This window comes from Neomonachus schauinslandi, chromosome 5 (assembly GCF_002201575.2).
Source record: "Neomonachus schauinslandi chromosome 5, ASM220157v2, whole genome shotgun sequence".
NCBI classification, from domain to species: Eukaryota; Metazoa; Chordata; class Mammalia; order Carnivora; family Phocidae; genus Neomonachus; species Neomonachus schauinslandi.
Genome location: NC_058407.1, coordinates 96,643,527 through 96,664,168, shown reverse-complemented (window position 1 = coordinate 96,664,168; position 20,642 = coordinate 96,643,527). Strand labels below are relative to the sequence as shown.

At 51.7% G+C, this 20,642-nt stretch overlaps 1 protein-coding gene across 2 annotated transcripts in view; it reads right to left on the bottom strand.

Moving 5' to 3' along the window:
• Window positions 1–902: 902 nt before the first annotated feature.
• Window positions 903–20,642, bottom strand: part of SCNN1A (sodium channel epithelial 1 subunit alpha) — a 24,136-nt gene continuing 4,396 nt past the window's right edge. For both annotated transcript variants that reach the window (XM_021690807.1, XM_021690806.1), the window contains exons 3-13: window positions 11,213–11,480; window positions 10,174–10,364; window positions 7,497–7,600; window positions 6,939–7,102; window positions 6,407–6,505; window positions 6,094–6,211; window positions 3,284–3,362; window positions 3,094–3,151; window positions 2,876–2,931; window positions 2,652–2,727; window positions 903–2,291 (exon numbers count right to left, since the gene is read on the bottom strand). In XM_021690807.1, the coding sequence (XP_021546482.1) occupies window positions 1,911–2,291; window positions 2,652–2,727; window positions 2,876–2,931; window positions 3,094–3,151; window positions 3,284–3,362; window positions 6,094–6,211; window positions 6,407–6,505; window positions 6,939–7,102; window positions 7,497–7,600; window positions 10,174–10,364; window positions 11,213–11,480 (1,594 nt within the window). In that variant the 3' untranslated portion in view covers window positions 903–1,910. The remainder of the gene's footprint in view (window positions 2,292–2,651; window positions 2,728–2,875; window positions 2,932–3,093; window positions 3,152–3,283; window positions 3,363–6,093; window positions 6,212–6,406; window positions 6,506–6,938; window positions 7,103–7,496; window positions 7,601–10,173; window positions 10,365–11,212; window positions 11,481–20,642) is intronic.

Below are 20,642 nucleotides of genomic sequence, written 5' to 3'. Positions count from 1 at the left end.
TTGTGACACCACCATTTTCCCCTCATCGGCTCAAGTCTAGGAAAGGGAAGTCAGAAGTCCTCACGTCAGTTCCTGGTCACAACCTTTTCTACCTCTCTGCTCCCTTCACCACCCCCCCTTTCCCCAAGGTTCCCGTGGCTCCTCAGGACAGGGCAGATTGTAATTGAGAGGGGTAAGACCAAGGCAGCAGGGAGGTGTCCTCGAAGATGGTGAGGAAGAGTAACTTCCAGGATCCAGGTCTGATGCTAGAGTGGAGAAAGGAACCGGCATTCCAAAAACTGGGGTTCCACTCACACATCCCTGTTTCTCCTCTAATAAAAACAGGCGGATTCCTGCCACTGCTCTCTGCAATGATGAGAGAATAAGAATATACCAGGCTTTGAAGTTCCAGAAGGAACTGGCCTGAGTCTCATCCTCCCCCCGCACCCCGCCCCCACGAACTACTGGGCAGTTGATGGGGAGGTGGGCAGGTGAGGGCATTATCTTGTAACTGGGAGGAGAGTCACTCCAATTGCACTTAGCAGTTGGAGAGGTGGATGACTGATGACAGTAAGCAAAGTTGGGGAGGGAAAGGAAGTTCAAATCGTGGACGAGGGTGAGTCACCCCAAGCACTGCCCAGTAGGTGTCCTGAGGGGAGCGGCATCACGGCTTCGCCCTCCCACCTAACGTGGTGATGGCCACCTAGCAGATGTCCAGCAATGCCCATGGCAGAGCTGGCGGTCCAGTTTGTCTCTGCCAACGCCCCTGAAGAATGGTTGCTTCCATAGTGAAGCCAAGGGCTATGGAAGTCTGGCCCCTCGCCCCACCCTGGGACCTCTGAGGAGCTTGGGCAGTGACCCAGGGACTTGCATCCACTCCCTACCCCCTTGATGGTGCCCCCATACAGCTCTCCAGACATTCCTTATGCAGCAAACATTTATTGAGCACCTGCCTACTTGCTCCAAGCGGGACACTGGGCTAGACTCTGAGGATACATAAATGAACAAGATTCCGTCCCTGACCACAAGGAGCTCAGTCTAGTTGGGGAGGCAGACACAAAGGAACAAGAAAGCATAAGCCAACATCAACTCTCCAACAGATGTTATGCCGTGCTATGGGAGTCCAGGGGAGAGGGAAGTGATCAATTCTGGGGAAGACAAGAAGGAGCAGAACTCTTCACAGAAGTAGTGGTGCCAGAATAGGGTTCTAAGGGATGCGCAGGAATTCTCCAGGCTTCCAGGCTGAGGAAAGAACTCGGGCCAATATGCGAAGGTATGAAGGACGCAGAGGCATTGGGGTATGGCTCTGTTGGGGTGCAGGGTAGATGAGGCTGGAAGAGTCCTGGGGCCAACTAGGCATGGCCAAGCCTTTACTACATCGGTCTGCTCCAGCCCCTGCCCTGGGAAGGAGAATTGCCCAAGAACTAACAAAGGGGGCTTTTGGGTGGGGTTCCCCACTCAAGTTCAAGAAGAGGAGCAAACGTGTCACTGGAAAGCAGTGTGGCCAGGCCCGGGGTTGGCTTCAGTCATCTCTGGGTAGGAAGTGTGCATGCCTTTGTGTGCCCTTGTTTTTGTTTCCGGTCACCAGTGGTTTCCTAGGAAGGTTCCTTGTCGAAGCTCCAAGTTTGGACTGGCTGATCCAAGGGAAAAGTGGACTTGTTTGCGCTCAGGTTGGGAAATCAGCATCTTCTAGAGGCAGGACCAGAGGGGACAGGGCGGAAGACAGGGCAATGCCAGGCAGGTTCCTTGGCCCCTGTTCACTGGGCCATTTCTGTAGCCCCTTGTCCATCCTGCTTCCCTCCCCCACACCAAAGGCAGTTGGGCAGTTCTGAGAGGAAGTCCCCAAACTTTCTCTCATCCTGCCAAGCCTGGTCCCCTCCCACCAGGGGAAGCGCCTGCCTTGGGTGGAGGGGGGACATGCTCTTTCCCTCTCAGGGCTCCTCCAGAGTATAGGCAGAGTAGTCAGTCCGCACCAAGCTGGACGGAGAAGGGCAGGGGCCCAGAGTGGCATAGGCAGGTGGAGGGGCTGTCAAGGCTGGGGAAGTGGCAGGGCCTGGTGGGGGTGGGGAGGGGGATGTGGAGCGGGGGCAGTAATGGGAGGGGAGGGAGGAAGCCGGAGTGGAGGCCACCTCCTGGGCACCCCTGCCCCCTCGGCCCGGAGACCAGTATCGGCTTCGGAACCTCCGGAGCAGCATGAGGAATGTGATGACCAGGAGGTCAAAGATGAGCTCGGCCATCTCCACCACAGACAGCACCGAGGAGCCGAACCACAGGCTCCATTGGCTGCCCAGGTTGGACAGGAGGGTGACCGTCTGTAAGGGAAAAGGGCACACTGATCACTAGGGCAGAGGTGGAAGAAGAGCCCCATCCCTCCTTCCACGAGGCCCTCACCCACTCCTTTCGGCCTCTTGGTGGTCCCCTGGACCCCTTCCTTCTGTCCCAGTCATACCCATCTGGCACACCCTTCCCTCTCACCATGCCCAGAGACTTCATCCCCCAGCCAAGGTCCCCTTCTTCCAACCTTCTCAACCTCACCCTTGCCCTCCCATCCTTTCCTTTTCCCCTACCTTCAAGGCCCAGACCCCTGTGGCCCCACAGAGGCACCCCCTTGTTTTCCCTGACAGCCATCCGCTAAGACCTCTAAGAGAATCGTCGGCTCAATAAGGACATACCGTGACAGAGGGAGACTCAGAATTGGTTTTGTATTTCAGCTCCTTGAAGAAGATGTTGAGTTTGGCAACCCCATTTCTTTGGAGTTGAGGAGAGGGTAGGAAGAAATGGCAATGGATTAACTTCTCAGACCCTCACAAACACCCTCCCCCAGTCACGTCCTCTTCCTAGATTGGTTTTCCCTCCCAAGGACTCCTCTCCACAGCCAGATCAGGGTAGGACTGACCTTTTGTTGTTGATGGTATAATTGTTCTGTCGGGATAGCATCTGGAAGATCCAGTCCTGAAAAAGAATGGGGGTGTCAATGGGGTCACCCCATACTCTTCAGGCTTATAGGGTTGGATGTGGCATCAAACACATCCATATACATACCCAGAGAAGACCACAGTGTTACACACACACACACAAACACACATCCCCTATCCCTCCCCTTCCCCACTTTACCTGGGATGTCACTGAGGGCCATCGTGAATAAACGGCAGAGAGCTCGTAGCTGGTCACACTGGGGATGGAGAAAGGAACTCAGTGATTGAGGTGAGGTTCTCCCGCTCAAAGGCTTAGCCAAGTACCCTGGACTCTCCCCAGCCAAGTGGCCAGCGACCCAACCTGTGCCCCAGGGGACGGAGACACTCACCTGCATGGCTTCCGGCACTTGGTGAAACAGCCCAGGCGGTCCGAGGAAAAGGCATCCTGAAGCTTATAGTAACAGTAACCTGTGGGTACAGAGAGGTGCCCATTTTCCTGGGGCACTTCCACCTTCTCCACCCCAGACCCAAGAGGTCTCCCAAGATAGGAGCGTACCCACATTACAAGTAGCGTTACAGGGATGCCTCCTGAGTGGTAGCACGAGAAAGTGTTTAAGAAATTAGGCTAAGTCAGGAAAATTTAAAAACAAACAAACAAACCAAAAAACAACCCAGGACACATCTATGTAAAGATGAGTAGGATATGGACAAAAATCTAAAATCAAAAAGAAAACCGGGAACAACTGTGTAAGAAATATGAGCTTAAACCACAATGAGATGCCACTTCACACCCACCAGGGTGGCCATTAAAAAAATAAATAAATAAGTATCGGGGAGGATGTGAAGAAACTAGAACCTTCCTACATTGCTGCTGGGAACGTGAAATGCTGCGGCCGCTTTGGAAAAGAGTCTGGCAGTTCCTCAAAATGTCGAACACGGAGTTACGAGATGACCCAGAAATGCCACTCCTAGGTATATACCCAAGAGAACTGAAACATAGGTTCACACACAAAAGAGAAACAGGAAATAGAAACAACCCAAGTGTCCGTCTACTGATGAACGGGTAAAAACACAAGGCAGAGATGTACAATGGAATATTATTCAGCCCTGAAAAGGAACCAAGTACCAATAGATGCCACAAGGTGGATGACCCTTGAAAATGCTATGCTAAATACAAGAAGCCAGTCACAAAGGACCACATAGCACAGGATTCCATTCACATGAAATGTCCAGAATAGGCAAATCTGTAGAGATGGAAAGTAGATTAGTGGTTCCCAGGGGTGGGGCAGGGGGCTGCGGGCGCAGGACATGGGGAGCTCAGAGAGTGCTAATGGGTAAAAAGTTTCTTTTGGGAGTGGTGGAAATGTTCTAAAGTTGACTGTGGCTGCCACACAGCTCCGTGATTATACTGAAAACTAAAACTATACTAAAATCAAATTGTGCACTTTAAATGGGTGAATTACCTGGGACAGAAATGATCTCAATAAAGTTGTTACCTAAAAAGGTGGGGGGTGAGTCTATGGATCCCCCTTCTCCCCTATTTGCCAAGTTCTAAGTAAGGTTATTGTGTCATTCTTGCTACTTTGTTGCCCGTTCTGGAAGTCCTCCATTTCTGACCCAAATCACTTCGTTCTGCAAGGACTAGGGAGGTCTGGAACAGCAAAGCGTGGGGGGCAGCTGGGCCCTTTCCTCTGGGGAGTCAGGAGTCCTTAGGAAACAGCAGACCATGTCCCCCAGTTCCTCTCCCCCATCCTCCTGGCTTCTCAGCAATCAGCATTATTATTTTTCTCTCACAGATCCTCAAGCTCACAGCCATTTAGAAATCATTGGGGGCAGCGAGGAGCAGTGGGTGGGGAGTCCCTGCTCTGCACGTGGGAGGGGGGACATCACATCACATCTTCCCCCTGGGCCTCAGCCTGCTCATCTGAGAAAGGAGCCGGTGACGTCAGATGGCCCCGGAGTTTCCCTCCAGCTCTGGTGCGCTCTGACCTAAGGCAGGAGAGATGAGAACAGGAGGCCGGGACTACCAAGTACAGGGCAGGGGAGATATCCGTGGGGAGCACCCCCAGGGAAGGGAGGAGGCAGAAAGATCCACAGGGACAGAACCAAGAGAGGGGTCTGCCCCATCCTCTTACATGTGTGGAGGCTCATCTCCTCCAGCAATGGCCACCAGCAGGAGGAGAGCTGGGCCCAGGGGAGCCCGGGGAGGAGGACCTCGGGAGGACCATTCAGGTGCGGCAGGATTGCCAGTCCTCTATTTTCTAGTTTCTTGTTTGGGATTTTCTTTCCCTCTTAGGTTCCTAGAACAGAGCTTCCATGCAGCATAACCCAGCTATAGTTATAGAAAGGAACAGGGATTTGTCTACTCCTAAACCAGGATAAAAAGGAGATTTCAGTGCTCTCCAAACTTTTTTGATTATGCCCTCCTGTAGGTAAAAAATTCTTAAATTCGGGTGCCTGGATGGCACCCCTCTGACACTTGGTTTCAGCTCAGGTGGTGATCTCAGAGTTGGGAGATCGAGCCCCGTGTCAGGCTCTGCACTCAGCGCAAAGTCTGCTTGGGTTCCTCTCTCCTGCTCCTTCTGCACCTCCCCACCCCCCCCATGTGCTCTCTCTCCCCCACAAATAAATAAATCTTTTAAAAAAAATCTTAAATAAGTAACTCTGTATGTATTGATTTATAAATTCCATACTTGCTACTACAGAACTGATCCATTAGGTACATTATAAAACATATATAGAATGGAAGATGTTAGGGAATTGGACAGATACATGTAACTTCTAGTATTTTCTTCCGGCACCCAGTGAGCGGTCTTGTGCCTTGCCCAGCACCTGGCAAGTGAGACGGGGAAGCTACAGGCAGAGTGTGCACTAGAACCTCAGCAGGCAGAGTGTGGAGTGAGCGAGGAAGACTTTCCTCGCGTGCTTTTCCTTCCTTACACTGTGAGTCATTTTTAAATGGGGTGATTCTCTATAAACACACAGAAGCCAAAACACAGAGAGAGAAGCTGGGAGGGAGGAACAGGGATAGAGGAGAGAGAAAGAGTGAGAAGAAACTGAGAGGTGAGTCTAAGGGCTGGAACACAGGAGAGAGAGAGAGAGAATTAGCGTCACAGAGGGACCCAGAGGGGAGCGCGTGCTTCCACTCCAAGAAAGCCCTGGGGCCCCGGGGCAGACCAGGGGCTCCCTGTGGTCTCACCCCAGGAATTATGCTTCCTGTAGTCACAGAACTCCGCATTCTTGGGCAATGGATAGAAGATGTAGGCACAGCCACACTCCTTGATCATGTTCTCCTGGAAGCAGGAGCGGATACACACCTGGAGGAGATGGGGGTGGCGGGAAAGGGGGTTCAGGCCTGCCCTCCCCCCACACAGCCCCAGAAGGGAAGGACAAACCATTCTCTGCACCCCTCTTTCCACCTGTAACTCACACACACATACACCCCTCCAACTTTCGACGGACCAACAGGGCAGGCCTGGGAGATGGTTGCCATAGAAACAGGTTGGTCTCACCTGCTGTGTGTACTTGGAAAGATAAAGGTTCTCCACAGGGACATCGCTGCCATTCTTGGTACAGTCACCATAGTTGCCCCCAAGTCTGTCCAGGGCTTCCTGCACACCCACACGCACAATGAAGTCAGAGGTCAGAGGTCAGAGCAAGTGGCCCAGGCCCTTCCTGAATTCTCTGTCTTCCCTCAGTCCAGAGGGTTTATATCTCCTACCCTGCCAGCCTCTCTGGTCTGTCTCGCCATTTCAAAACATGCCCCCAGGGGCCCCCAATGCCCATCCCAGTGCTACTTGCAAGGACAGAGCACCCTGGGAACCCTAGGCACGTCCCGAACCCTTCTCAGCACTCCCACCCATGGTCCCTCCTCAGGTCCCTACTTCTCCAGCCCCTTGCTCCCGATTCTGCTCCTGAAGACCTCCACCCGCCTCAGACCCACCCCACATGAACTCCCTCTCCGGTCTTCTGGCTGTCGAGTCACCTCCCCTGCCCTCTCCAACCTGCGGCTCTCCTCCCAGGCCTCCCAGGCAGCACCCTTACCTTCCTCATGCTGATGGAGGTCTCCACGCCAGGCCGCAAGTTAAAGCCGCCGTCATCCATGAAGGCAGGCTCATCCTGCCCATGCACCATTACCCTGGCCCCAGTCACCGTGGACAGCAGCGGGATGAAGTCATTCTGCTCTGTGCGCAGCGTCAGGGACAGACCTGGGGGTGCAGAGGGAGCAGAGTGGGGGAGGTCTTGGAGAAGTGGTAGGGAACGGAACCCCCTCTCCCACCTGCCCAGTCTCTAATGCTCCAGGGGAGGGCAAGGCCAGGAAGACTCACGTAGGGATTTGGCAACCCCCGAGCTGGATTCGGGGGTGGGCAGGCAGAACTGGGACAGGATTCCTATCACACCTGGAATCGAGTCTGTGGTGCCCATGGGGGACAAAGAACAGGGAAGACTCCTTCCAGGATAGAGATAGGCACACTGTGGGGAGGCCCAGCGGCACACAGCATCTCTTAAGACGTGAGCACGAGGTGGGTAAAAGCGGGTGAGCAGGGCCATGGGAAGCCCTGAGGCAGAGGTCAGGGATGGTGGGAATGAGGAGTGGCTCACCATTTTTGATCCCGGGCATGGAAGACATCCAGAGGTTAGAGTTGTTCTTGCCATTGAAAGTGTAGCAGTTCCCATACATCGGGTGGTGAAAGTGAGAGTAATTCCTGTTCAGGAGAGAGAGAAAGTAGGATCATAAAGGAAAGTGTAGGGGGCCAGAGAGAGCAGGACTTCCAGTGACCTTTGTTTCCTGACCACCTACTATGTGCCAACACACCCTGGGAGCTTTACCCACGCTCCCTAAGCCACTCCAACCAATAGCCTGGGAGAGCATCACCCCCACATCACAGAAGAGGAAGCCAGGGCTCAGAGAGGTCAAGGAGCTGCCCGAGGTCACACAAACAGTGATGACAAACTTGGAACTCAAAACAGGTCCTCTGCCTTCTAGCCCAGTCTCTTCCCTCCAGGCCACCTGACCTCACTGGCCTTGTGAGCGCTCTTCTGTCACTGTGTTGCATTATGAAGACTTTAGCAGTTTCCCTAGCTTCTCACATGTCTAAACCTTAGTTCCCCCTTTATTTATTTATAAATATATATTTATAATTTATTATATTTATAAATATATATTTATAAATATATAAAAATTTATTTATTATAAATAAATAAATTTATTTATTTAACCCAATAAATAAATCTTTTTTAAAAAGGTAGGGGGGCACCTGGGTGGCTCAGTCAGTTAAGCGTCTGCCTTCGGCTCAGGTCATGATCTCAAGGTCCTGGGATCGAGACGTGTGACAGGCTCCCTGCTCAGTGGGGAGCCTGCATCTCCCTCCCCCTCTGCTTCCCCCCCCTCGACCCCTCATTCATGCTCTCTCTCTCTCTCTAAAGTAAATGAGTAAAATCTTTAAAAAAATAAATAAAAAGAATGAAGTGCTGTTACAACATGGACGGGCCTTGAAAACATTGTGCTGAGTGAAAGAAGCCAGAGAAAAAAGGCCACATAGAATATGATTCTATGCATATGAAATGCCCACGATAGGCAATCCATAGAGACAGAAAGTAGATTCCTGCTTTCCAGGGCCTGGAGGAGGGGAGGGAATGGGGAGAGTGACTGCTAGTAGGTGCAGGGTTTCTTTTCAGGGTGAGGAAAATGTTCTTAAATTGGATTGCACTTGCACAATTCTGTGACTATACTAAAAATCACTGAATGGTATACATTTAAAGGATGAATTTTATGGTGTGTTGTATCTCGATCAAGCTGGCATTAAAGAAAAGATTACGGAGAGAAGGAGAAAGCCATGATAAGGGGCTTCAATTCGATTCTGGAGGCCATGAGAGACAGTGGAGGATTTTAAGCAGGACTAACTGGAAGAGCTACAGAATAAAGAGGATTTGGAGTCAGAAAGACAATGGGAGGTGAGGGGATTATGATAAGCTGGGTGAGAAATGATGAGGCTCTGAGCTAAGGAAATGACCTAACCGTCAAGACTGAGATGAACTCTGGACTTGCCGCTGATGGGGAGGTAAGCACGGGGCTGGCACAGTGAGAGGACCATTGGGAAGGTGACATTTAGGTGGCAGGTGTAAGCTTCCCAGCAGGTAGCGCCTGTCTTCAAACAAACATGAGGACGAGAAACAGGAACAGAATCTTGCGCTGGCCAGAGTGTGTGTGCCAGGTGAGCGTGGGAGCAGAAGGAGGTGACATGAGAAGCAGGTGCATTGCAGCGTCATGAGAAGGAAGGGCCCTTCAGCACCCTTCCTCAGCCTGGCAGAGACAGCGAGATGGCACCTGAAAACGTGAAGATCAAGCAGCAGCAGGAGGAGGGGAAGGCGGGAGTAGGAGAGGCCAGAGGCTGCCACCTGCCATGACCTCTTTGCAAGGACATAATGACAAGTTCTGGCAGAGGGAATGCCTGGCGGGCAGTGCAGGGGAGTGGGAAGGATCCTTAGCTAGGGCTGGCCTGGCGGCCTAGGGCAAGCCACATTCACCTGTTGGAGTTCAAGAGCAATGAGACCCATTTCTCCCTGCGGTTTACAAAATGCCCTCACATTTATCTCATGAACTTGGAGATGGGTATAATCAACATCCTCATCGCTTGAAAAAAAGTGCCAAAAGGCCAAAGATTATATTATTTTTCCCATTCGGTATATCCCAGATTCCTAAAACAGTGACTGGCACACAGCCCAGATAGTAAACAGTATTTGTTGGATGAACATTGAATGGATCTCATTGCCCACCCCCCACCCCCCATTTTACAAAGAAACGGGCTCTGCAGAGTGATGTGAAATGCCTAGAGTCACCTGGCCGGGAAGTTACAGAGCCACAGCAGGGACCCAGATTCGCTCCCTCATTCAATCCGTGCTATTTCCACCAAACCATTACTGTCCACCTTCTCCAAGAAGATGACCTCCCAGGCACTCTTAAGTTTGGGGCTAGTGACGAAGAGGCCTTAGAAAGATGGAAAAGCATACTTCCAGCCATTGGAGTCTCAGAGCCAGGGCTCAACTCCAGCCTTCCCAGGGCATCCATATTCAGCTGTCTGACTCACACCCAGCGCCGCAGGCAGCGAGAGCGGCAGAAGCCCTGCAGGATAATCCACGGGACAGAGGTGTGGACCTGAGGCGCTTCCCTCTCCTCCCTGCACCTGAGCATTTCCTGGGCGCTGCCCATATGAGCCTCAGATGGGCCTCGGGGAAGGAGACCCTGTGGGGAGCAGGGAGCCAGGCAGGAGGGACTCACGCCTGATTGCAGGGGGCCTGGTTGAAGCGGCAGGCGAAGATGAAGTTGTCCAGCATGTCCTCCCCCGGGGACGGAGAAGTGTCCCCCAGGCACGAGACAATGTTGATGTAGTGGAAGCGGTACCACTCCCTCACTGCATCCACCCCTGACGAGTAAGTCTGGTAAAAGCAGTCCGATTTGTTCTGGTTGCACTAGACACAGAGACCACAGGGTGTCAGAGGGCCAGCAGCAGGGTCCAGGCTGCAGGGCAGGCTGAGGTCAAAGGATGAGTGGTCTGGGGTCCCGAGGACTGATAGACAGGGGTGGGGAGCCAGGAGTGGGGAAGAACAGAAGGCAGACAGAAGCTGAAGCCCGGAGGACAGTGGACCAGGAAACCATGGGCTTAAGGGAGTGGTTGGCCAAGGAGACCCGGAGCTGTGCACACCTTGTGGGTCATTTATACAGTCTGCGCAAGAGGGTGGAGCAAGCATTCCTCTCCCCATTTTACTGATGGGAAGACCGAGGAATCAAGAGGTTTGCCCTAGCAACTGCGCCAGGACGAGAACCCAGGTCTCCTGGCTGTATGGTCCACTGTCCCCAAACGGGGTCTCTCTTCTTTCCTCTGTTACTCTCCCACTTCCGCTTATTCTCCATTTTATTTTTTATTAAAACACTTTTTTAAAGTCTTTTTCCTGTCTCCTTATTCTCTCTTAGGCCCGCAGAGCCCCAGTTCCCTACTGATGGGTCCCAACTGAGTCCCACCAGTGGGGCCTGACGATTCAGAAAGGTGCTTTTTCCACAACGGATTTGACTTCCGGCCGCTGGAACGCTCCCAACGGAGGCGGGGGCGAGGAGACCCCACAAGCCGGCAGAGAGATGATAAGTTATTCAATTAATGTATTTCGCCAGCGGGCCGGCGAGGTCCCGCCTCCCGTCGCTAGGCAACAGAGGCGGGGTCCGGAAAGGTAGCCCAGTCCAGGGCGCCGGCGGAACCCGGGGGCCGGGACGCCGGGGCGGGGCGGGGCCTCCGGGGGCGGGGCCTCCGGGGGCGGGGCCTTACCAGCTGGAAGCCGATCTTCCAGTCCTTCCAGTTCACTTGGGGGTTGTGGTCCCGCACAATGGAGGCGGTGCTGCGGGCTGCGCGGGCCCGGGAGGGCGGGGCCGGGACCGCCAGGCGCTGCAGGGGGTGCGGCCAGGTCTCCCAGAGGTCGCGGCGACCGCGGGGGTGGGCCCCCAGGGTGTTGGAGGAGTTGTATTTGTACAGATCGTAGAGCGTCTGCTCTGTGATGCGGTCCAGCTCCTCCAGCTCCTCTTTAATTTGCGTGTACCTAGAAGGGGCGATGGGAGGAGGGGCGGACTGGGGGACGGCCTCGCGCGAGTGCCTGGCCCTTGCGGGCCTCAGTTTCCTCGCCCGAAACCGGTGAGGTCGGTTCATCAAGGAGAAGCCTGCGGGGAATAGCTCTGGTGGCTCCAGGGCTCTCTCGGAGGACGGGGGACGTGGGGGTGTAGACAAGGTGTTCCGCGGGGGCAGTGGAGGCGACCGTGAGCCCCTGCGGTGACGGCATTTATTACGGCCTGTTTATCAGAAGGGAGAGGCGGGAGGCGCCTGGCTGTGGGGCGCTCTCCTCCCACTCGCCCGGGCCGCGTTGGGAACCCGGAACTCGTCTGCCCTTTGCCGAAGCGGGAGAGGGTGTGGCCTCGTTCTGCGCCCACACGCTCGCTCGGACCGCGCTGTGTGGGTCGGGGCCTTTGGGCCCGTCTGCCACCCGGCACCTTCTAAATTAGGGGTGCTTAACTGCACTTCTAGAATCTCCCCAGGAACTTTAAAACTACAAATGCCGCACACGGCCCCTCGCATCAAAGACTCAGTTTTAATGAGTGATGGGTGGGGCCCAACACCAGAAGTTAAACACTGTCCAGTATAAATCATCACATTCCTTCTCAGTACAGGCCCTATTACCATCTCCATCATGAAAGTCCATAGTAGCAGTGCCTTAGGGCTAGAATCTACCAAAACAAAATACACACAACCTAGAACTAATAAATTCAACAAGGTTGTAGGATACAAAACCAACGTACAAAAATTAATTGTATTTCTACATATTAGCAACAAAAAGATGGAAAAATGAAATCACAAAACAAAACCATATTAAATAACATAACATCAAATACCAGGAATAAATTTAATGAAAGATAGGCAAGAGCTCTATCCTGAAAATCATGCTGAGAGAACTCAAAGGCCAAAACAAATGGAGAGTTACATGAGTTCATGGGTCAGAAACTCTGTATAGTTAAGGTGTCTCCCAAATTGGTGTTGAGGTTCAGCACAATCCGTACCAACATTTCAGCAGACATTCTGAAGAAACGGACAGGCTGATTCTAAGGCGCATGTGGAAATGGAAAGAATGTAGAGTGGCCAAAACAATTTTGTTTTTAAGTTTATTTATTTATTTTTAAGTAATCTCTACACCCAACATGGGACTCGAACTCAGAACCCTGAACTCAAGAGTCACACACTCTTCTGAGCCAGCCAGGCACCCCTCAGACAATTTTGGAAAAGAGCAAAGTTGGAGTACTTTATCTGACTTCAAACTTAGAGGGAAGCCACAGTTAGCAAAACAATGTAGTGCTTATGTAAGGACAGACAAAACTCACATGTATACAGTCAACCGAGTTTTGACCAAAACACCAATTCAATTCAATGGAGGAAATAATTTTTTCAAACAGATGGTGCTGGAACAGCTGTATGCTGTATTGAGAAGAAAAAAAAAAGGAAACTCAAACTCTACCTCAGTTTATACACAAAAATTAAGTCAGGTTGTATCACAGACCTAAACATAAAATTCAGAACCAGAAATATTCTAGAAGGAAACACCAGAGATACCTTCATGACCTTGAGGTAGGCAAACGTTTTTTGGAAAAAAAAAATCTAAGGAAGCAACTGATGAATCACTAAACTCTACCTCTGAAACTAATAATACATGACATGTTAATTAATTGAATTTAAATAAAATAAAATAAAAAATACCTTAGGAAGAATTTATCCTGCAATATAAAGACCTCTTACAAATCAGCAGTAAAAAGGCAAATTGTTTTTAAATGAACCCAAAACAAAACAAAAATAATAAAGTAAAAATTCACCAAAACATATACACAAATAGTCACTAAACACATGAAAAGTGTTCAACATAATTAGTCCTCAGGGAAATGCAAATTAAAGCCATAATGATTGATTCACTATGGTATACACCTGAAACTGATAGAATATTGTACATCAACTACAACAAAAAATACAAATTTTAAGAAAGGCAAACTTCTAAAAAAAAAAGGAGGAGGTACCATTTAACATCCATTAGGAAGGCTAAACCTAGTGCCTGGGTGGCTCAGTCAGTTAAGCATCTGACTCTTGATTTCAGCTCAGGTCTTGCTCTCAGGTCCTGAGTTAAAGCCCTGCATTGGGCTCCACACCCAGCGTGGAGCCTACTTAAAAAAAATTTTTAAAAAAAGCCTAAACCTAAGGTATAATTGGGCGCCTAAAAGACTGACAATGTCAAATGCTGGTGGGAACGGAGAGCAGCTGGAGTTGCAGCTGGTGGGAGTCTAAAATGGCACAGTCGAGGGCCTTTTGGTAGCCCTCGACTACCAAAGTTAAACACACATCTACCTGATGACTCAGCAATTTCACTTCCGGATATTTTACCCGATTCCACTCCTAGCTATTTATTCAAGCACAATGAAAACATAAAAACTTGTATGTGAATGTTCATAGCAGTTTTATTCATAATAGCCAAAAAGCTTGAAAACAACCCAAATGTCCATCAATACCACTCAGCAATAAAAGGAGGCTGATACAGGCAAAAAGAATGGGAGAATTTCAGAAACATTAAGGTCAGTAAAATCAGTAAGTTGAGCCAGACACACGCAAAAAAAACCCAAATTCACATTGTGTCAAACTAATTGATGGTGACAGAAGTCAGAGAATGACCATGGGAGAGGGAGAGGAATGGACTTCAGATGGCCACCAGGTAATGGAAATGTTCAGGATCTTGATTGTCAAACCTCAGTGAGGACTTAAGATTTGTGCATGTTATTGTATATCAATTATACCTCAATTATTTTTTAAGATTTTATTTATTTGAGAGAGAGAGTAGGTGAGAGAGAGAGAGAAGGAGCAGGAGGAGGGGCAGAGGGAGAGGGAGAAGCAGACTCCCTGCTGAGCAGGGAGCCCACCGTGGGACTCGATCCGAGGACTCTGGGATCATGACCTGAGCCCAAGGCAGACGCCGACCCGACTGAGCCACCCACGCGCCCAATTATACCTCAATTAAAGAAAAAGTCAATGGGGCGCCTGGGTGGCTGAGTCATTAAGCGGCTGCCTTCAGCTCAGGTCATGATCCCAGGGTCCTGGGATTGAACCCCGCATCGGGCTTTCTGTTCAGCGGGGAGCCTGCTTCTCCCTCTCCCTCTGCCTGCTGCTTCCCCTGCTTGTGCTCTCTCACTCTCTGTCAAATAAATAAATAAAATATTTAAATAAAGAAAGAAAGAATAAAAAAATAAAGAAAAGTCAAGGGGCGGTGAAATTGAGCCCTGCATCGGGCTCCTCGCTAGGCATGGAGCCTGCTTAAGATTCTCTCTCTTCCTCTTCCTCTGCCCCTCCCCTCACTCACACTTTCTGTCTGTAAGAGGAAGGAAGGAAGGGAGGGAAGGGGAAAGGAAGGGAAGGGAAGGGAAGGGAAAAAGTCAAAAACCTGTGTGTCAGGGGCACTGCCAGAGATCCGGGTTTCGTGGGAAAGGGTGGGGCCCAAACAAGGTTGTTTTACAAGAACCCCAGGGGCCCTAACCAGTCTCTAGGCCATATCCTCACTACCTCCTCCCCTTGGCTCCGTTTCTCTCTCCTTCATAAAGTCTAGCTGGCTGGGCCCCAGGCATCAACTCCAGCTGCCCCTCATCTCCTCAGAAAATGTAGCTCAGGTCAGAGGTGTGTGTTTGACACTCCCAGAGACTTGCTTGTGATTGGTAATTATAAACGATGGCAGAAATGGCTAGTCTTTATTGAGCACTTACTCTGAGCCAGGCACTGTGGTATTAGAATAGACATTATTTAATGTACTCTTCAGTGTAATTCAGCAAACTATTGGCCATGTCAGCTAATACTATTGTCATTCCTTTTTGCAGGTGAAAAACCTGAGGGAGGTGGCTTGTTCAAGGTCACCCAGCCAGGAACCGGGTCAGAAAGCGCTCTATCCACCACACTGTCCTCCTCTCTGTCCCTGCCAGCTCTGGCTAGTTGAGGAGGTTGGCAAGCTGCCCCAGAAGGAGCACCGGAGCCAGAATTGACCAGATGTGGGTCCTGGTGTTCCGGCCACACACTTCAGCAGGGTAATGTTGGTAAGTAATTCAACCTTTCGGAATCCAGCCTCAGTTTCCCCACCTGTAAAATGGGCATAGCACTAGATCTGCATACGACGTGAAGCTCTCAGGGGGTTAAGAAAACATTCAGTGACACAAAATAAAGAAGCCACTGAATATCAGGAAGACATGGACAGGAGCCTGAAGCCTGGGAAACACAACCATCTTTCTCTTGGTCACATAGGAAGAATCCAGGTCCCCCAACCTTGGCTGGAGTTATTTTCACATAGGCCACCACATCTCTGGCTGAGCATTCCCTTTCCACATCCCCGTAAGCTGTCTCAAGTTCCTCTGTGCTTCTCTTCTGCCTTGTACACCCCCCTCACCCTCATCATCGACTCAGAGTGGTCTATCACCTTCTCTAGCCACATTGCTCCTCCCCACGGAGCCCCAGGCTGTCTCTATGCCAGTTCTCCCCTCAGCCCACCCCCCCAGTCAGCTCCTTCCTGCCCCTTCCAGAGAGGTCTCTGATGAGACCCCACCCTCCACCCCCAGAAGAGGCCAGGCTCCATACAAAACACTCCCTCTTCAAGGTTTTCTCTCCTTTTTGGCGGGGGAGAGATGCATTCCCATATCACCCCTTCAGAAAACAAATCTCTCCCTCCCCTTTGGCTGACACCTAGAACCAAGAGAAGTGACACTGAGTAAAACCCACTAATGACATCGGATCTTACCCTGCAAGCAGGAGGGTGCTGGCAAGAGGAGAGCAGAGCAGGGGAAGGAGTAAAGAATGCAAACATGGGGCTTTAGCAAGACAGTCCAGCCTTCGAACCTTGACCTCCTACCCAGTCACCGCCCCCCCCATCTGCTCTGCCAGACAGCCCTACACTGGAGGGTGGGCACACCCTCACAGAATTCAGTCAGGCAGGCATTACTATCTCCCTTTGACAGCTGAGGAAACTGAGGACCATCCATCACCTGGGCAGCTTCTCCAGGGCCACTCAGCAAGGAAGTCCCAGAGCCAAGATTTGAGCCCAGGCTCTGGCCGACTTCATGGTCCCTGCTTTTCCCACTACTTCTGCCTCTGGGCTCAGAAGCACTTGAGAATGGGCAGCAAAACCTCCTTTCCCTGCAGCTGGCCATCTCCCCTCTGGTCCCTCTTCTCCTGCCCAGGGCAGACTAGCAGGAGCAGGGAGACTGAGGGACTTAGGGGCTGAGACCCCGGCTGCCTTCCGGTGTGCATCTCCTCCCTCCCCCTTGCCCCTCGGTGGCCTCCTCACACAGACGAGCCCTTCTCACTGGGCATTGAATTTGCCCAGGCCTTCGTCCCACTCCCCAGGAGGACCCTCAGAGAGCATTCTCAGCCAACACTAGGCAGGATGGGCACTGGAAACTCACCAGCTTCCTCTCTAGCCAGTGTGCATCTGGGGACCTACTCCCCTCCCTCCCTCCTCCAGGGACCAAGTAGAAACTTTGACTTCCCTTTCTTTGGCCCCTTCCTCAGCCCCATTCTTCACATCTCAGCGCTTCCAATCTGCCTCCCAGGGGAACCCTTCAAGACACACACACACACACACACACACACACACGGCCTCTGGAACCTCAGCCTTTACCACGCTGTGTTCATAGGCAGGTGCCCTGGAGCAGCCCCTCAGCTGTGAGCCCCCCCTGAAGACAAAGTCAGCCCCTCTAGAGTCAGTTCTGAGCTCTCAGACTGCATGTTCAATTCAGTTCTGGCCACAACATTTTAAGACCAATAGATGTTCACAAACTAATGCTTGTTCCGAAGGAGGGACAGCCTGGGGGGTGAAAGCTCTAGAAACCATTTCATCCAAGGAACTAAGGAACTAAGTTCTAACAGGCTCTGCAGGTGGATGTCTGAGCCTTGCCCACTGTTTAGATGGTTTGCCTCGGAGCAGTCACTTATCCTCTGTGCCTCTGCTTCACCACCTGTAAAATGGGACTAAATGCGGCATCCGGTTGTTACAGGAAGTAAATGAGAGTTAATACATGAAAAGTCCCGAGAAAAACACCCAGCAGAGGAGGCACTGTGCAGCTCCTGCTATTGTCTTATTATCGTTACTGTTGGTGGGGAAGAGCAGGCCACGGAGACATGGGGGGCACTGCCTGCCTCTTACCCACCATGTAACTCTACGGGCTTAAAAAAGTAGAGCCTAAGAGCAGATTCCAATGCTGGCCCCTCCGCCTAACAGCCGGGCGACCTTTGCAAAGCCTGTAGGTTCTCAGAGCCTCGGTTTCCCATCTGACTCGGGGGAGGAATCTCCTTCCTTATCTAACAAGCTCAGGAGGAGGATCAGCATTGATCGTGGATTTTGCAAGCTGCATGGCCGGTGCTACTGTCCGAGTCGGTGGGTGAAGAAGGAGAAGGTGTCTTTACGGTTCCTTCCAAGAGACAGAACCAGGAAGAGAGGCTAGAAGTTTTAAAGAGGCCAACTGCAGCTCTATCTAAGGAGGACATTTGGTTCTTTTTGAAGAACCAAATGAAGGCTCCATGCCCATCCTGGAGCCCAACACGGGGCTCGATCCCAGGACCCCGAGATCGTGACCTGAGCCGAAGGCAGATGCTCAACCAGCTGAGCCACCCAGGTGCCCCTAAGGAAGAATTTTCTAAGGACAGCTGCTACAGAGGTGGGGAGGGTCCTGACACGATAAGGAGCCCAGCCCTGGGGGCCAAGGAGGGCAGTTCTAAGAGTCTGGGCTCTCGACCCTGCCAAGCCTGCCACCTTGCAGGGTTAGGGCTAGAAGGCCCAGCTCAGAGCCCTCCCTCCCCACAGCGTCTCTCTTTGGGGAGTTGCCCCTCTCCTCATCCCACCCCTGTGCCGTGCCTCTGCTTGGCCATCTTGGGAAAGGGTTCCATGACCTCTTTTGTTGTCTGAGAATCTCAAGCTCTTCCTTAGGTCCAGCCTCAGTCCCTCCCGGGACGAGACGAAAAATATGTTCTCGGGCTCTGTTTTCCCTCGATGTGGATATGACTGGCTCTCTCTCTTGGGTCAAAAAAGCCCTTTGTCTGACCAGAAAGAAAGGGACTGCGCTTGCTGACGCTTCCCACTGGATTCTTAGTGCTTCCTTGCTTAGTATGGAAGGTCTTCAGCCCTTGCCCCCTCGCCCAGAAATGACAAAGCCGCCCAGGACCGCTCCGCCTCTGCTGGCTGTGGGCATCCTGCTGCATCCCTGCTCTGATTTTGCCTCATTCCTGTTATCTCACCAGCTCTTCTGTCCTGTCCACTGGTCTCCACCTCCTCCCTGCTGCTTGCCTGTAGGAATCACTCGTCGGGCCCATCTCCTGTACCTGGCGCTGACCAGCAGCCATGAGTCACGCTTGGGTCACCGCCCAGCCAGCTGCATTAACCTGTCCACCCACCCCTGCCTCTCTCCTGGAACAGGAGCCAAGTGCCCTGGATCCCTCTCTCCTGCTGAGTATTCCTGATGAGTACCCCTCATCTTTTTTTTTTAAGATTTTATTTATTTATTTGAAATGGGGGGGACAAAGGCAGAGAGAGAAGCAGGCTCCCCACTGAGCAAGGAGCCTGATGCGGGGCTCGATCCCAAGACCCCGGAATCATGACCTGAGCCAAAGGCAGATGCTTAACCGACTGAGCCGCTCAGGCGCCCCGAGTACCCCTCATCTTATTCCTGCTCTTCCCCATGGGCCCCCACCAGCAGCCCGAAACCCTGTGGTGCTTCACCCAGCCCCTCCTTAAAGTGCAGAGGGAGAAAGAGCTTTGAAATCAAACACACTTGGTTTGTGACTCAGCTGTAACCTGAGATGCACTGGCTGCTAGGTGGGGTGGGTGGGGGTGGCAGGGTGATTATTCACCTGTGTGAACTTGGGCAGGTTACTTAACCTCTCTGGGCCTCAATATCCTCATATATAACACAGGACTAATACTAGTACTTACTTCAGAAGTCTTTTGTGAGAATTAAATAATTTCATATAAAATGTAAACTTATATCTGGCACATTAAGTACTATAGAAGTGTTAGCTATTTTTTTTTTAAGATTTTATTTATTTGAGAGAGAACGAGCTCACAAGCAGGGGGAGGGGCAAAGAGGGAGGGAGAAGCAGGCTCCCCACCCAGCAGGGAGCCCTGTGCCTACGTGGGGCTCGATCCCAGGACCCTGGGAGCATGACCTGAGCCGAAGGCAGACGCTTAACCGACTGAGCCCCCCAGGCGCCCCCGCACTGGGTGCTTTATAAGCACTATCTCACTTAATCTTGGCAAGTCCATGGTTAAGAAATTATTATTATTTCCATTTGGAAATGGAGGTGAAATAATTTGAGCAAGGTCACACAGCAAATAATAAAGAAATAACAACAATGATAGCTAACTCTTCAGGGCACCTGTGTGGCTCAGTTGGTTGGGCGTCTGCCTTCGGCTCAGGTCATGATCTCAGGGTCCTGGGATCGAGCCCCGCGTGGGGCTTCCTGCTCGCATCGGGCTCCCTGCCTGGGCGGGGAGCCTGCTTCTCCCTCCCTCTTTGCCCCTCCCCCTGCTTGTGAGCTCTTTCTATTGTGTCCTAAGGTGTGTCACAGACCAATCCCAAGACCTCTCCCTCTCTTCACCTCTCATGCTCTCTCTCAATATCTCTGTCTCTCTCTCAAATTAAAAAACAAAACAAAACTCTAAAACATGAAAAAAAGAAAAAAATAAATAAAGCACCCAGTGCAGGGATGAGCATGTAGCAAGTGTTCAACATTGTTCCCCATGCTAGGGGGCCTTCCCTGGCTCCCCTCCCGTCCTGGGTGCACTCTCTCTGCTAAGCCCTGTGGCCACCAGTTGCCTGAGAGAGGCACGGAATCTCACGGAGGAGAGATTCTTTCTGTGCTGACACCTGCCTCCTAGCCTGCCGCTCCGGTCTGGCTCCCAGGGCTTTTTCCTGGCCTGCCCATGACCTGGCCCCTGCAGAACCTTAGGTAATATGCAGGCCTCAACAGATGGAGCCCGGCCCTCTCCATCTCCCACCCGTGTCTTCCAAGCACAAATATTTATGAAGAACCTACTACCCAGCCTGTTGTCCCTCCCACCTGCCTGCCTTCCCCTCCCTGCTGGCTCAGAGCGTCCCGGGTCCCACCCCTCCACCATGGCCCAAGGGGGTGAAGAGGAGTAAGTGGGGGAAAG